This window comes from Populus euphratica, unplaced genomic scaffold (assembly GCF_000495115.2).
Source record: "Populus euphratica unplaced genomic scaffold, PopEup_1.0 scaffold114.1, whole genome shotgun sequence".
NCBI classification, from domain to species: Eukaryota; Viridiplantae; Streptophyta; class Magnoliopsida; order Malpighiales; family Salicaceae; genus Populus; species Populus euphratica.
In genome coordinates, this window is record NW_011499905.1 from 629,959 (window position 1) to 646,847 (window position 16,889).

The window sequence follows — 16,889 nt, forward strand, 5'->3', positions numbered from 1 at the left end:
ACTTAGCCTTCACCACTCCCATTGTTGAAACATTAGAGTTTTATAGCATTCAATCACAATATTTAATTCTCATAATCCCTTATTCTATGTTTTTCATATGTACTTTGATATGAAATTATTGTGATGCGACTTTATTTCTTTTCGATAATTAAAGATATTCACGAATCATGTGGTGCATGATTAAGAGAATTTGCCCTAGAATAGCCCATCTAAGCATTATTTCTTAGCGTGTGATACAATGAAGTTGGAACCGACAGTGGAAACACAACAAGGAGTGGCTTTCCAACCATAATCAGCATGTAACAGCTAATAAAGTGTCTTCGTAATGAGCATAAGGCTGAAACCTAAATTGCATGCCTTTTGAAAAAGTGTCATAAAAATCACCTTAGTGTGTGTATTATTGGAGGGTGTTTCTGATTACCTATCGTTTGTTTTTTAAAATATATTTTATTTATAAACGAGCATAGGGCTGAAACCTAAATTGCATGCCTCTTGAAAAAGTGTCTTATAAATCACCTAAGTGTGTGTATTTTTTTGAGGATGTTTGTGATTTTAAAGTGTATTTTATTTAAAAAAATTATTTTTGATATCAGTAATTAAAATCTGAAAATATAAAAACAAATTAATTTTAAGCAAAATAAAATTTTAAAATTTTTTCAACTCTCGTTTGAAGCTTCAAGCCAAAGAGGGTTTGGTCGTACATATTTTGGATCCCACAATTCCGAATCCAAAGAGAAAATAAAGGGAAATCTTGGATTCCATTCTGATTGTTTTTTAATTGAGTTTGAGATTTGGAGGAGCTTGAAAACTCTCTCTTGGATTCCAAAGAGAAGATTTTTCTTGTCTCCTCTTGTTCTTTTAAATGAAATCTCCTTGTATTTACAAGTTTTGAGAGGGAAGAAACCTGGCTTTTAGACGGACCTACATCGATCTGCTAGTGCATGGCCAAACAGCCTGCCTGGCTTCTTTAAAATTCTGCCCAGCAATTGATGATGTTGCCCTAAAAGTATGATTAGTTTTCAAATTAAAAAAAAAAATGGGGAAAATCTATGTGGGCCTAATTATCTCAAACAATGTGATTTGAACATGTCGGGAAAATTAGCGAAAATGGGATTCTCTTTTCTTACGCAATTTGGGATAAAACATGAGATCAATGATCACCCGATATTAGAAACAAATTCTTCCTAATGAATTAATTAGAATTCTTTTGGAAATAATATATCCAATTTTTTTCTCATGTCAATTATTCGGAGATAATTAGATATTTCATCATAAGATCATCACATATCATATTTACTTGTAATAAACATTAAATCTTGAGTTATATTATATTATACCATAAAGTGAAAAAAGAAAAAAGGAAAAATAGAAGTGAAAATCACTTTGCATCTAAACTTAGATGCGCGCTTTTTTCTCTTTTTCTTTACCATCGAACCTCATTCCTTTATAATTTTAACCTTTAAAGTTATATTAAAAAATATTGTGTGGATTTTTTTCTTATGGCAGTTCTCAACCTAAGTTTTGAGATAATTTGATAATTAATCATCACATTTCAACCCCTTATAAACATTAATAGCATTAATTGTTTGTTTATTTTCAAGATAGTTTTTATGTTTAATTTAAATTAAATGTGGTTTTTTAAGTGGGACCCACCAATAAATTGAGTTCTAACCTTAAAAAATATCTTTAACTGGATTTTTTTGTTTGAGGTTGAACTTGTTTGTTTTTATGTTTTAAAATTATTTTTTTAATTAATAATATTTTAGTGTTTTTAAATTATTTTAATATGATGATATTAAAAATATTAATATATATATATATATTATTTTGATGTAATTCAAATAAAAAATATTAGTTACTTTAAGTAAAAGGATGAATGTTTTTTAGAAGATTAAAATGCTTCTGTATACTTTAGCATTAGATGTTTGAAATAGAGAAGTTGAACTTCAACACCCACGAGAAATTATCAATAGATATTTTCATGAAATTTTTAGAATAGTATGTTTGATGCAACGGGTATATCAAATATGATATTTTTTATTTAAAAATATATTAAAATAATATGTTTTATTTTTTAAAATTTATTTTTAATATTAATATATTAAAATAATTTAAAATTATAAAAAAATAATTAAAATAAAATAAAATATAAAAACAAGCATGATTCAACGAGTAGCTTATGATAACCCGAGTTTTTTCCAATAATTATAGTTACAGCTCAAGCTAAAACTTGAGTTAAAAAGGTGACTGAAGGCAGCATATTTTCAAACTTTTTGACCTTTTGAGTTACATGCACTAACTCCATAAGCATTGCAAAAACTTTCACAGCAATCAAGGGTGAGAAATTCAAGAGTTAAATTTTTTTTTTCATAATCTTTTGAAACACATACCATATTGATGAATTCATAGACCCACAGTGTAATTATGGTATATTTAAAAAGTATAATAGTGATTATTTTTTAAAATATTTTTTATTCTGAAATGTATTAAAATTATATTCATTTATTTTTTAAAAATTATTTTTAAAATTAACATATAAAAACAATTTAAAATATAAAAATATTATTTTTTAACAAAAAAATTTTAATTTTTTAACCTGCGTTTGCTGCCTGTAAAATTCGGATTAAGTTATCTTTAATTCCTTATGAAGAGTTATTTAACTAAACTTGGGATCCATAAACACACGTATACAATGAAAATTGAAAATCAATCAAATAAAAGACGTTGTGATTTTTTATGCTATGGTATTTTATTTAACATCATTACAAAATTATACGTAAGAATTGCAAGAAATCAAATAAAAAAATTATAGTAACTCAATTTTCTGCAAGTGAATATTAAAAATTCTCAATTTTTCATGCATATATTCTAGTAAACAAATATTTATATCTCGTAATTATAGAAAATATCCAATATAAATAAATATACGATTGAACCGCAAAATAAAGGTTCAAACCAAATAAATATATATAAAAAGGAGAGATGAAAGTGAAACTTTGGACGATCCAAAGGGCTAAAATGTCAAGATCCATGGGAAGATGCCTGTCGTAGTCTGTCATTGCCTCTCTATGTAGGATATTGTTGTTTTAGTATTTGTTTCAAAAGCAGGCATGCTCGTGAGAGTGAGAGAGGACCTGTCTTTATCATGCCTCCGCAACTATTTTTTTCCAAACATACCCTTCACTTGTTCATAAATATGGATTTATGTCTTAAGCTATTATTAAAATTTTAAAATAACTCATAAAAATATTTTTTCATACGTACATTAATTTGGATTTTTTTATATCAATTTTAAAATAATTAAATAATTAGCAAAAATATTTTTTCCATACATACATAAAAATATGGATTGAATTAGATGATTTTTATTCCTCATTTATTATTTACAGAGTCTAATAATCATTCAAAAATAGCTTATGTATTCAATTAAATTAAGCTAAGTTCAAATTAAATGATTATCCTAATTAATGCAACAATCATGATGCCGCATCACGCACGCCATGCCTTCATGTACATGATAACATGCTCATGCAATAAATGGTCCTTGTCCATTTATAAGGCCCACCACCAAAATATCGTAGATTCGTACGAATGAAAATGTGAGATTTAGAGATTTTTATGCCTTATTATTATTATTATTATTTTGAAGTAGACCATACATCTAATTAATTATGATAATGCTTTTTTTCATTTTTATGCGTTACTTTTGTGTTTTGAATAAATAAAAAATTAAACATACAAAAAAAAATGCAGCTCCAATAAATTATTTATAACTGTTATTATATTTAATCTAATAGGTTAATATTTAATTCGCTGGCCCCACTTCTTGTGTAACATTGATTTAAAATTAGTTATATAAGAATTGTTATTACATCATCTAATTAACTTGATAAATTAAAAAATAACTCAATTAATAAATAAAAAAAATAGTTTGGTTTAAAAAAACTAAAATATCATTGTTTTTAATATTGAGATATTAGATTAATCTGGCTTTGCGACTTAACTCATCAAAATCGCTATCCAGATTAGGAATTCTACTAGATTGAAAAATTTTATTTTTTTTAAATAAATACTTATAAAATTAAGTACCAACTAAATGCTAAAATGTTTGTTTGAAACTCCATAACCTCATATAAAAAAAATCAAAATAAATTATGAATAATAATTCAAAATTAATCAAATATTAAATAATAAAATTAATAAATAAAAAATAACAAGCAAAGTAAGACATATCAAATGAAGTAGATTTTTTTATCAATTAAAACATCTTCCCAATTCAATCAGAAAAAAATAAAAATGAAAGATTGATTAAAAAAACTATTTAATATTATTATTAAACTGAAACAAATAAATCTTAATCGAGTTTAAAATAAACCCTCATAGAAGTTGACTCTACATGACCCAGTTGACTTCATGTGTCCAAAGATAATTTAGATGGCCGATAAAAATATGGTTTGGCTATAAAAAAAATTTCAAGATGTATCTTTTTCATATAATATTAAAACAACGACATATTATATCGACCTCAACTTTGCAAGTTAACTTGTAAAATACATGACCTAGATTATAGACTATTAGATTTAAAAAGTTTGTTTCTAAATTTTTTTATTTAGTAATATGATTAAAAACCAGACACTTGCAAAAATTAAATGTTAATTAAATATCGAGATTTTTTTTTAAACTGTAATAATCTCATAAAAAAATAAACAATATAAAATCAATAAAATATTGAAGGTTAGAAATGGAAGAAAAAAAATTTAAAAGGTAGAATTAAAAAATATTTTTTAAAAAAATAAAAAAAATTGAGGTGTTTCATTATTTATATGAAAAACGAAATATCATGTTATCTTCTCTTCTTTGTTTTTTTTTTTTTTTTTGTAAGTGTAGAGAAAATAGTCAATAGCTCTTGTACTTTTTTGGAATGTTTAATAATCACCGCTAGGTTATGAGATCGAAAGCAAATAAAAAGAAACTAATTTAAGTAGTGTTTGTTTTTGTGGTTGGACTATGCTTTTAATTTTTTTTAGCTTTCAAATTAATTTTTTCTTTTGCGTTCTTCAATTATTTTGATGTGTTAATGTCAAAAATGATTTTTTTATAAAGAATTATTTTAATGCATTTCCAAGTAAAAAACACTTTGAAAACATAATCTCTATCACAATCTCAAACACGCTCTTATTAGCTTGGTAGCATTTCATAATTTGAAATTAAATACTTTTTTAGATTTTTCTTTCTTGTATCCCCTTTTATTAGCAATGAATATAACATGTAATCCTTTCTTTTGATTGTAGTAAGTATCTTTACCATGTTAGTATTTAATGGGGTCATCATCAACTCTAGATACACTAAGCTAATATGTACAAGATCCTTAAAATTATTATTGAATGTATGTGTATCATAAGGGGTACACCTATCATGCTATGAAGATTCCTCATTTCATCTATAAGAACATGGATGCCCCTATCTAGCCATACTCACTTCCATTATACGAATGTAATTCTTAATAGTTTGCTTTACATTGAGAATAATCATATCAAGTAGAGCATATAGTTACTTCTAAAGATAATAATTATACATATATCTAATAAGAGCTTATATAATCATAAGCAAGGTTATCAAAAATGTATTTTTGACATGGTACGAAAAATACAAAATAAACTCGGATAAAAAATCATAAAATCATTAAAAAAATCATACATAATTCAAGTACCTTAAAATACATGGTTCAAATAAAAATTCATATATAATTCAACCATCTTAAAATACATAGTTGAAGCATCTCGATAGTTTTGTAGAATGTTTTACATATAATAATATTTTTGCAATATCATTTAATTATTTTAATAATCACCATGTTTATTACTTTAATGATGTCTTCGGCCGACACCATCGCTACCTTTGCTTTCAGTTTCACCTTCACTCTCACCCTTATTTTTATCGCTACAACTACAATGATTACATCCACTTCCATCCTTTACCAGTACTACCATAATGACCTATAACACTCATATATCATCTAGGTTAATGAGAATAGCAGAAACCAGAACAACATTAAGTATTGAAAAAGAAAAGAAAAGAAACCTAATCTTAGTACCGATCAAACAAACTTGCTAGCTAGCACAACACACATTGAAGGGATTTTCACCTAATCTCACCAATCAAACAAATTGCAGCTATAAAGCTGAAGGGGCATGCTTATGATTATCATGTTCAAAGCCTCTCATCTCTCCCCTACAGAATGAATGACCCCTATCATCAAAAGAAATTATTTGTAAATGACTTGCTCTTTCCAGTAGCCGAGCACGACTTTCTGTATTGGGATTCCTATGAGCTAAGATAGTAGAGAGAAGGGCAAGATGTTGGGTCATGCTCTTGCTAAAGGGATGATTTTTTAGAGAGAGAAAGAGAGTGGAAGGTGAGTGAGACAAACGAATAGAAAGGAGAGGACTAAGAAAAGTCAGTCAATAGTTTTTGTTAATTTTGTCAAACTCAGTTTGAGTTCACTGAGTTTGATCGATTTTAACCTAGCTTGGCTGAGTTTGACCAAGTTTTCTACCCATTTTCACATGGTATATATGTGTTGACTTGTAAAATCATATGATTTTACGAGTCAACTTGCGAGTTTGACAACCATAATCATGAGTTCTAGCAAGTTTTCCACTTTTGACATATCTTCATTAAATCTTTTTATGTAAGCCTTATAACTTTTTCTTTTTTATTGGATGATGGTGAAAATTTTTGTTAAGCTCTTCTTTATAGGTATATTGGTACTAAAGTGAGTTATTAGCTTATGATACGGGTCAACAAAGTTGATTATAATGTTTGGTTATAAATTATGATTCAAGGCTATATGCGACCCATAAAAACTAATGGAGAGAATTTCACTCATGGTGTTGGTATTTTAGATCACATGTTCAAGACTGCTTCTAAACATTTTAGATATGTTGTTTAAGATTAAAAAAAAAGGTCATTGTAGTTGTTCAAATTCATCTTTGTAACCAAAAATCTTTTAAAGACATGTTGTCAACATGTTTTAACATAATAGAAAGTCTCTTATATATCATAAAACATTTATATCATTATTTTATGATTGTTTTTGCGTGGCTTTTTTAGTTCTGAACTACTAAAATGAGATTTTCATGGAAAATGAGATTGTTGGTAAGAGTCATAGCCTATGGCCTTACTTTGTGATCTATAATATTAGTTCCCTCATATGAGAATGCTCATTATGGTTACTTGTCAAAATGATAGGGGTGTTGTGCCTACTTTCCTTCATTTTGTTTTGCCTAGTTTATTTTATAAAATAGAGTTGTCTATGCATAAAAGGTGCTGAAAGAGAAGGTTGTTGAAAAATCAGTGGTGGATGGATGTAGAAAGCCCCAAGTTGTTGTTAGGTAGCCAAAATAGATTCTCTAAGTGCTCTTATCTGCTGAGCAAATTTTTAGAAGTCGATAGATGGTTAAAGCTTTATAATTCTTCCACCTAATGTTTTCAAGTTATCAACCATGAAAAATCTTGAGAAATAAAAGGAATGGGAAAAGGTTTGGATCAAAAACTACAAATGATGCCGCTATTAAAGTTGTTGAAAAACTTTAATGAATCTCTTTATATTTTTTCATAGCTAACAACAAACTAGGCTGCACTAGTGTGGATTGTGTTGATGTCAGCTGCAAAATAACTTTTTAATATTTAAGTTAATTTTAAAATTTTTAAGAGATAATTAGAAGATAAAAGAAGTGATTTGTTATATGTGGTTGAGAGATGATAGTCATAACATCTCGCTTGCATTTAATTCTTATAAAAACTTGTTCCATGACTTCCGTTTTTCAAGATCAAGGTTAGTTTTACAGGTGACAAAACTATTTGCTTTTAATTCTTATAAAAACTTGTTCCATGGCTTCCCTTTTCCAAGATGAAGGTTAGTTTTACAGGTGACAAAACTATTCGTAACTTATTCTACAAAATGGCTATGCTAAAATGATCCTTACCTTTTGGAATAAAAGAGCAAGCTTTATTAGTTTAGAAAACAGTGCTTGATCAGTAGTGTTGTTCGTTCAATAAAAAGTGTATGTTTAAATATTTTATTTATTAAATTGTATAATAAGATTTACCGTGAGCAATGAATACTTAAAGGATATAATGTAAAAAACTTTAATAATGAGAAAAAAATGTATAAAAATAAATGGGGTTGGGTTATTCCCGCACTAACCTGGGATGCTTTCAAGATGCAACTAGCTCATATGGCCTTAGCCCAAATATGCTATTGCTTTTACTTGTTAGGCTTGGCCTAGGTAATTAGGCCTTATAGCCCAATACTTTTTATTTAATATCGTACAAACACTTTGTATAGGTTTGTTATGATGCATGATAGGTTTTTTGAAAAAAAATTATTCTTTGATGTGAAGATACATGTGTAGCAAGAGGAAAATTCTTCATACCGATTGGTTGCTGAAGTGAAAAAGCACACTAGCTCCTTCTCCTATGCATTGTAATTTATTTTCAAACTGAAATATTTACTTCTCTAAATTCTTATTTTATTATTTTATTTTTCATGTAAAAATCTTTCTTTTATAAACTTTAGGGTAGCATTTGATTATTGTTTCAAGACAGAAGACACTGAAATAGTGGAGACAAAGAAAACAAGACAAAAAAGAAGACAAAGATATAATTATATTTGGTAATGGTATACAAGACAAAATGATTGTCTCTGTATCATTTTTGGTAGTGATGTACAAGATAAAATAAAATATAAAAAAGTTTATTTTACCCTTAATATATATTGTTGTGAAACTTATATATTTTTTAAAAATAATTAGATATTTTTTCTTACTTTATTTTATACTAAGTGTTAAAATTAACAATATTATAATAACTTTGGTTATAAAACAAAAATTGGCTTGGCAGGTTGACCCAAAATCTGGTCAAACCTGATCCTGAACTAGTCTGAGTTTAAAAAAAATAAAGAAAGAATTAAATTGATTTGACCTGATCAAAAACTTGGTAAACATGAGATAAAACATGGGTAAAAAATCCATTGATTTATTTGAAAAATAATTGTGGCCAAACAAGATTGTTTTGATTATTTACTTCTTTAAATTTTTATTTTATTATTTTATCCTTTATGTAAAAATCTTCCTTTTATAAGCTTTAAGCTAGCGTTTGATTATCGTTCCAAGATAAAAGATATTGAAATAGTGGAGATAAAGAAGACTACAAAATAAAAAAGATAGATATATAATTGTGTTTGGTAATAATATACAAGACAAAGTAATTGTCTTTGTATCATGTTTGGTAATAAGGTACAAGATAAAATAAAATATGAAAAAATTTATTTTACCTTTAATATATATTGTTGTTAATCCTTTATATTTTAAAAAATAATTACATATTTTTTCCTTATTTTAGTTTATATTAAGTGTTGAAATTAATAATGTTATAATAATCCTAATTATAAAATAAGAACTGACTTGTTAGGTTGACCCGAAACCAGATTAAACCCCGGCTTGAACTAATCTGAGTTTAAAAAAATAGAGAAAAAATTGACTTGACTTGACATGATAAAAAACTCAAGTCAACATGAGATAGAATACGAGTAAAAAAACCATTAACTTTTTTTAAAAATAATTTTAGTCAAAAGAAGGTTGTTTTGATTATCTTTAACTTTTTTAGATTAATCGAGTTTACCCTCCTAACCCGTGACCTTAAAACTTGTCTTGAGTGGACTCTTGAGTCAGGTTTTAAAATTATGATAATAGCTGTTTTTATTTATATGCCAACTTGAGTCAACCCATGTTAACCCTCTCAACCCATAACCTGGGTTTTGCCCCGATTAACCCTCGAACCAGGTTTTTAGATTATGATAAGAACAACTTTATCCTTACATTGACTTGAGTCAATTCGAGTTAACCCTTTTAATTTGTGACATGTGTCTTGCCCAAGTTAACCCCGCAATAAATTTTTAAGATTATAATAATTATTATTTTTACTTTTATATTGACTCTCTAGATATGTGACTTGGGCTTTATCCGGGGTTGAACATTAAGTCTGGTTTTAAAATTATGATAATAATTATTTTTGTTTTTATATTGAACCAAGTTAATAAACAACCTCACTTGGAGTTTGGGTTTGAAAACTCGATAAATTATAATATGAATAAAATAAATAAAATACTAAAAAGATTAAATAAAAGAATTCTGGGTATTATGAAGGGATACAATGAAATAAAAAAGGAGGAGTTATGGTGTAAATTAATTAAAAAGGAGAATTGTGGGATAAAAATAGAAATAGAACATAATAAGGGCCAATGAGTAAATATAAAAAAATTAGACTATAAATACACGGATATTTCTCTCTTGGCCAATGGTTTGAAACAAAGAGAGGGAGAGAATTTAAGTGATTTTTTTTACTTGAATTATTATTGATTTTATCAATAATTTATGATTATACTTGAGGTCATTACAAGGGGCCTTGACCTGAGTCAATCATTAGGTTTAAAATCATGATAATAACTATTTTTATTTTTATATTGATTCGAGTCAATCTTTTCAGTGACTCAAGTCTCGATTAGTGATTCGAGCCTCGACTTACCTATTCTGTGCTCGAGTTGAGTGAGGGTTTAAAATTATGATAATAATTATTTTTATCTTTGAACAATTTTAAAATTAACAATTTTTTACAAGAATATTTTAAGAGTAAAAAATAATAAATATTGTTTTAGGAGATATGTTCTTTTTTATTTTGAAAATATAAAAAATTATTTTAAAATTATTTCAAAGATAAATTTATTTTTATATCTTTATCTTTATTTTTTCAACCAAATATATTTTTATTTTTATTGTTTTTGTCTCCCCTATACCTCGGACAATAATAAAATGCTACGTAGATGTCATCAAGGGGCTTGGAAGCTCTTTCTATTGTCTCCGATAACACCCATTTTTTCTTGGATTGGCTTCGATTATATATATATATATATATATAGGGACACAAATTCTTGAATCTATTTACTTGTTATTCCTTAAAAAAAAAAAAAAAGTAATTTGTTTTGGAGACACCAGAGAAGACAGGGCATGCTGTCAAGTGAACTGACAGTGTCTTGGAAGGGATATTTTATCATCAACTTTTCAGAAGGGGTTGGAATGAATGAACAAACTTTATGGCGATATTAAAGCCATAAGCGTGCCCATTTTAATTGCTGTTAAACTAATTAAAGCAATTAACTACGTTGTCTCTCTAATTAATTAATTAATTAATTATGACCATAAAGTAGATTACACATGCACTTGTTGATATCATAAAGCCTGAAATACATTATAAACAAACAGCCCGTATAAGCTGCCCACCGGAAAAGTTGCAACTTCAGTGTCTCCGGTTAGAAAAAGAAAGAAAAACTTTTAGATTCACGTGCAATTATACTTCTCAAGCGGCCTTTTTGTATCTTATCAATGATCTTTTTTTTTTAATTATTAAATCAGTTTACAAATATTTTAGTATTTAATTAAATATAAAAAATATAGACATATGTGGCGCATTTTTAAATGCATGAGGTGCACAAGAGATGCTCATACTCTTTAGTAGGCTTATGTATCTTTTCTTGATATCTAAAAATATCATTTAATATGTTATTAGAAATGCTATCTCCTTTTCTTGATGATGTCTCTTGTGTTGATAATAATAGATTGAATTTTTATTGGTAGGTCTTGTTTTTTTCCCTTAAAAATTACATCTTAACCTTCATTGTTTTTAACATTTTAACTTTAATTCTATTTTTTTATTTTTTATTTTTATTCTTGATATTTTTTGTAAAAGTTTTATTTATTTTTATTTTCATGATTCAATCCCAATTAACAATATTTTTAAAAAATTTAATTCTTATTTTTTTATTTTCTTTGGCCTCTTGTTAAATTCATTTTTCTTTGCAATTTCAACATTCAATCAAAAAATTATTTGTATTTCTTATTTGAATTTTGATCCTTGTTATTTGAATTTTTTGGTATTCTTTTGTGAAATTAATTTTTTTAATTTTACACTTCAATCAAAAATAAAATTTATTTTGTATTTCAATCTTGATCCTTATTTTTTTGTTATTTTTTGTTTTGAATTCTTTTATATAATTGAGATATTTTTTTCAATTTTTTCCATCAATATTTAATTAATTGAGATGGGTTTTATGATTTTTCTAGTAAGATATTTTTGGTCCAATGACCCGGATAACATGTTTGAAAAATTAACATGAGTTGACCTTTTTTTTAGATAAGCTTTGTGATATTCATTATTTTTTTTCTATTGATTTATCTTAATTTTATAATTTAGGTTATGGATTTGAATGGATAATTCAAATTGATTCGATTTTAATTATCGAAGTTATAAATTTATCATTCTAACTCGAGTTGATCAGAGCTAGTCTTTTTAAATTATTTTTTAATCTAATTTTTTTTTATATATTTAATTGACAAAGAATTTTTTTTTTAATAATAAAAAATATCTTTTCTCATGTTATTGTAATTATTTTTTTAAATATAATTCTACTATCATTACCTATTTTTTTAATCACCTAACTAAAATAAAATAAATTTATTTAACTCCATAAAATTTATAACTTAAATCATAATTTGTTTTAAAAACATGTTTACATTATCTAAATATTATTTTTTATTAAAAAAAAAAAAAACACCGGCAACTCGGGCCCGCAGAGAGTCTTGACATAAAAGGCAATGCTAGTTTCCTTTCTTATCAAACAAGTAACAAGACAGAATTCATCGTGTAAGATACTGCTCTCTCATCTCTAAATACAAATGTCTTAATTAAGCACAAATTCTTAAGAAAAAAAAAAGCATTAATGATTTTTTCTTACAAAATGTTACTATTATATTATTACCCCATTCATGTAGTTCACTTATATTATTGTTTTTTATATAGAAATATTATTATTATTTTCACTTTGACTTTGAAGTAAATATTTAAATTTAAAATGAGACTGTAAAAATGGAGAAAATAACATTTATTTAGTAACCAAGTCTAGGGAATAATTATTAATATTATATTAGTTATTTCATGAATTTATTTAAAAAATAGATATAAGTAAGAGAAAGGAAGTCCTAAATAAAAATATTTTTTTTATTTTTTATGGATATAATTTTTTTATTTAAATAAAATTTAAAAAATAACTAATAAGATATAAAACTTTCCCGTAAATTACCACTCCTTTTGTTTTCCATTTTAAAAACAAGAGGCAAAAACAGAGAGAGAAAGAGAGAAAATAAAATAAAAACAGTTAGACTACCCCCAACACCTTTCCTGCAACAACAACCATCACTTCACTTCACATCCTTCAATGCTGTCACTCTCGCCATCTCCATAAAAGAGCTAGGGTTTCCTCTGTCACCTCTCTCTCTCTCTCTCACACACACACACCAACCCCACCTATCTCGCTGCAAACAAGTTCTGTCTATCTTCCACCCCAAAAACATGAAACAAAACCTGCACTATCTCTAACACAATCCCACACGTTTCCCTTCCCTTTCATTAAAAATCGTAACTTTATCACCCCCCATTTCACATTCTCGTCAGAAATCCTGACTTTCCCTTCCAAAAATCCAGCCTTTCAGAAAATGGAGACCATAACTCTCCTCCTTTTTCTGTTACTAATCTCTTTACCTCATTCGAAACCAGATCTCTCACCCGACCATTCAGCCCTCCTCAGCCTCCGGTCTGCCGTGCACGGCCGGACAATCCTCTGGAACGTTTCGCTGCCGAGCCCTTGTTCATGGACTGGTGTCAAATGTGAACAAAATCGTGTCACGGTTCTCCGGCTTCCTGGTTTTGCACTCACTGGAGAAATCCCACTTGGAATCTTCTCAAACTTGACACAATTACGCACTTTGAGTCTTAGGCTTAATGCACTTACTGGAAACCTTCCTCAAGATCTTGCCGATTGTAAAAGTTTAAGGAATCTTTATTTACAAGGGAATCTTTTCTCTGGAGAGATTCCTGATTTCCTGTTTAGTTTGAAAGATCTTGTGAGGTTGAACCTTGCTGAGAATAATTTCACCGGTGAGATTTCACCCGGATTTGACAATTTCACGAGGCTGCGGACTTTGTTTTTGGAGGATAATTCGTTAACCGGGTCATTGCCAGATTTGAAGCTGGAGAAACTAAAGCAGTTTAATGTAAGTAATAATTTGTTAAATGGGTCTATACCTGATATATTTAAGGGTTTTGGACCTAGTTCTTTTGGGGGTACTTCTTTATGTGGGAAGCCTCTTCCTGATTGTAAAGATAGCGGGGGGGCTATTGTGGTGCCTAGTACACCAAATGGTGGTGGAGACGGTAAGAGGAAGAAGTTGTCTGGTGGTGCAATTGCAGGTATTGTGATTGGGTCTATAGTGGGGTTGTTGTTGATTGTTTTGATTTTGATGTTTTTGTGTAGAAAGAAGAGTAGTAGTAAGTCAAGATCGATTGACATTGCATCGATTAAACAACAAGAGATGGAGATTCAAGGGGATAAGCCAATTGTCGAGGCGGAAAATGGTGGAGGGTATGGAAATGGGTATTCTGTGGCCGCCTCCGCGGCTGCTGCAATGGTGGGTAATGGTAAAGGTGGGGACTTGAATAGTGGTGGTGCCAAAAAGTTAGTGTTTTTCGGCAAGGCACCAAGGGTGTTTGATTTAGAAGATTTGTTGAGAGCCTCTGCAGAGGTCTTGGGGAAAGGTACGTTTGGGACGGCTTACAAGGCAGTTTTGGAGATGGGAACTGTGGTGGCTGTGAAGAGGTTGAGGGATGTGACAATTTCTGAGATAGAATTTAGGGAGAAGATCGAGACTGTGGGTGCTATGGATCATGAGAATTTGGTTCCATTGAGAGCTTACTATTATAGTAGAGATGAGAAGCTTCTTGTTTATGATTACATGTCAATGGGAAGCTTGTCTGCACTTTTGCATGGTGAGTATTTCTCAATTTTTGGCTTAGATATTTTTGTTTCTTTTTTGTTGGTTCATATAATGATCTCCCTTTTTGGATTTGCTTATTGGTGAATGATTGCTGAGATTTCTATGGTGCGTTGCCTTTGGAGATAATCACTGAAGATTTTTTTTTTGTAGAATTATATTTATCTTTTTTTGCGTGTCTGATATCGATGGTGATTTTTTTCAACTGAATCCATCTGCCAGGATAATGATGAACTGAGTCAAAAATAGCTAACACTGTTTTCTCCCTAATTGTCTGGACGGTGCTTAAATTTGCTTGTTTCCTGAGCAAACCAAGTAGGTAATGTTAAATGAGTAGAAGTCAACACGTTTTGTCATTTCTTGTTTGAAATTTACTTCCAGTCAATAATAGATGGTCTCAATTATTCTCTTCAGTAGGAGTTATCTAGCTATACGTTCCCTGTGATCTTTTTCATGATGATTGAGTTGTCATGTTTGCAAGCAATAATTTTGTGGTTTGTAACCTTATTATATTTTCTTGGTGAACAATCTGGACATGCTTTGGTTTGGTAAAGAATGGGCAACGATCAACAAAATTGATTATGAGCTGTACTATCAATCTATTAACCTAGAGAGGTGTATTTGTTCTGCTTCATGTAGCGTTTCCCATCATTTCTTCTGATACATTTTACCACAGGAAACAAGGGAGCTGGTAGGACTCCATTGAACTGGAAAATCAGGTCTGGCATTGCCCTTGCGGCTGCCCGTGGCATTGAATACCTACATTCTCAAGGTCCCAATGTTTCCCACGGAAACATCAAGTCATCTAATATCCTTCTTACTCAATCATATGATGCCCGGGTATCTGATTTTGGGCTTGCCCACCTTGTTGGTCCTCCCTCCACTCCTAACCGAGTTGCTGGTTACCGAGCACCTGAGGTAACTGACCCTCGCAAGGTTTCTCAGAAGGCTGATGTATATAGCTTTGGTGTGTTGCTGTTGGAGCTGCTGACCGGGAAGGCCCCCGCCCATGCCCTTTTGAATGAGGAGGGCGTGGACCTTCCGAGATGGGTTCAGTCTATAGTTCGAGAGGAATGGACTTCAGAGGTATTTGATCTTGAGCTCGTCAGATACCAGAATGTTGAGGAAGAGATGGTTCAGCTCTTGCAGCTTGGAATAGATTGTGCCGCCCAATACCCTGACAATCGCCCATCAATGTCCGCAGTAACAAGGAGGATCGAGGAGCTATGTCAGTCCAGCCTGCGGGAACATCACGGCCTACAGCCTGAACCAAGCAATGATGCAGAATATAACTCTTCTCGATGAGCTGGCTACATCAAACCATGTATTGTAGAAGGATCCTCCTTGCTTTGTTTATGCCCATAATTATCATTTTTATTCTGGTGTTTGATTATATGTTTGATCGGGTCATCATTCATTAGGAGCCAACTGTCATGTTCTCTTTTTTTTTTTTTATCCTCCTGCCCCTCATCCCCATTGTACTAATTTTTCCTCCTTTTCCTCCATAAATACTGGGGTGGATAGATATCTGTTCTATTTCCTCTTGTTGTTGGGTGGATGGATGGTGGTGGTTGTAATTATTATTCTTGCTTTCACTTTTTCTTTTACTTTTGATGCAGCTTTTTATCTGTTTAGATCGAGATGTTTTGGTTACTTTTAAAGGGTTTTCTAATGTTTCTTCAGGTGACTCTCATCTCTCTCGCTTCGATATGGCTTCATTTTAAAGCTACCCTGATTCTTTGGTAATGTTAACTCTCTTAGCCATGGCCCTCATCTGCTAAAGGCATGTGGAGTTACACATAACCACATTTCAATAAAAATAATTTTTTAAAAATAAAAAAATATTATTTTAATTTATTTCTAAATAAGAAAAAGATTTTAAATGAAGATTGTTGTTACACTTGGATATAAATAGCGGGGGTCAGCTGTAAAAAGCAGAGCAGTCTA

At 29.4% G+C, this 16,889-nt stretch overlaps 1 protein-coding gene across 1 annotated transcript; it reads left to right on the forward strand.

Moving 5' to 3' along the window:
• The first annotated feature begins 13,269 nt into the window (after positions 1 to 13,269).
• LOC105133319 (probable inactive receptor kinase At1g48480) lies at positions 13,270 to 16,576 on the forward strand. The gene is made up of 2 exons (XM_011037261.1): positions 13,270 to 14,937; positions 15,619 to 16,576. Exons 1-2 carry the CDS (start codon positions 13,608 to 13,610, stop codon positions 16,245 to 16,247), a joined length of 1,959 nt encoding a protein of 652 aa, XP_011035563.1. The 5' UTR covers positions 13,270 to 13,607; the 3' UTR covers positions 16,248 to 16,576.
• Positions 16,577 to 16,889: the final 313 nt, after the last annotated feature.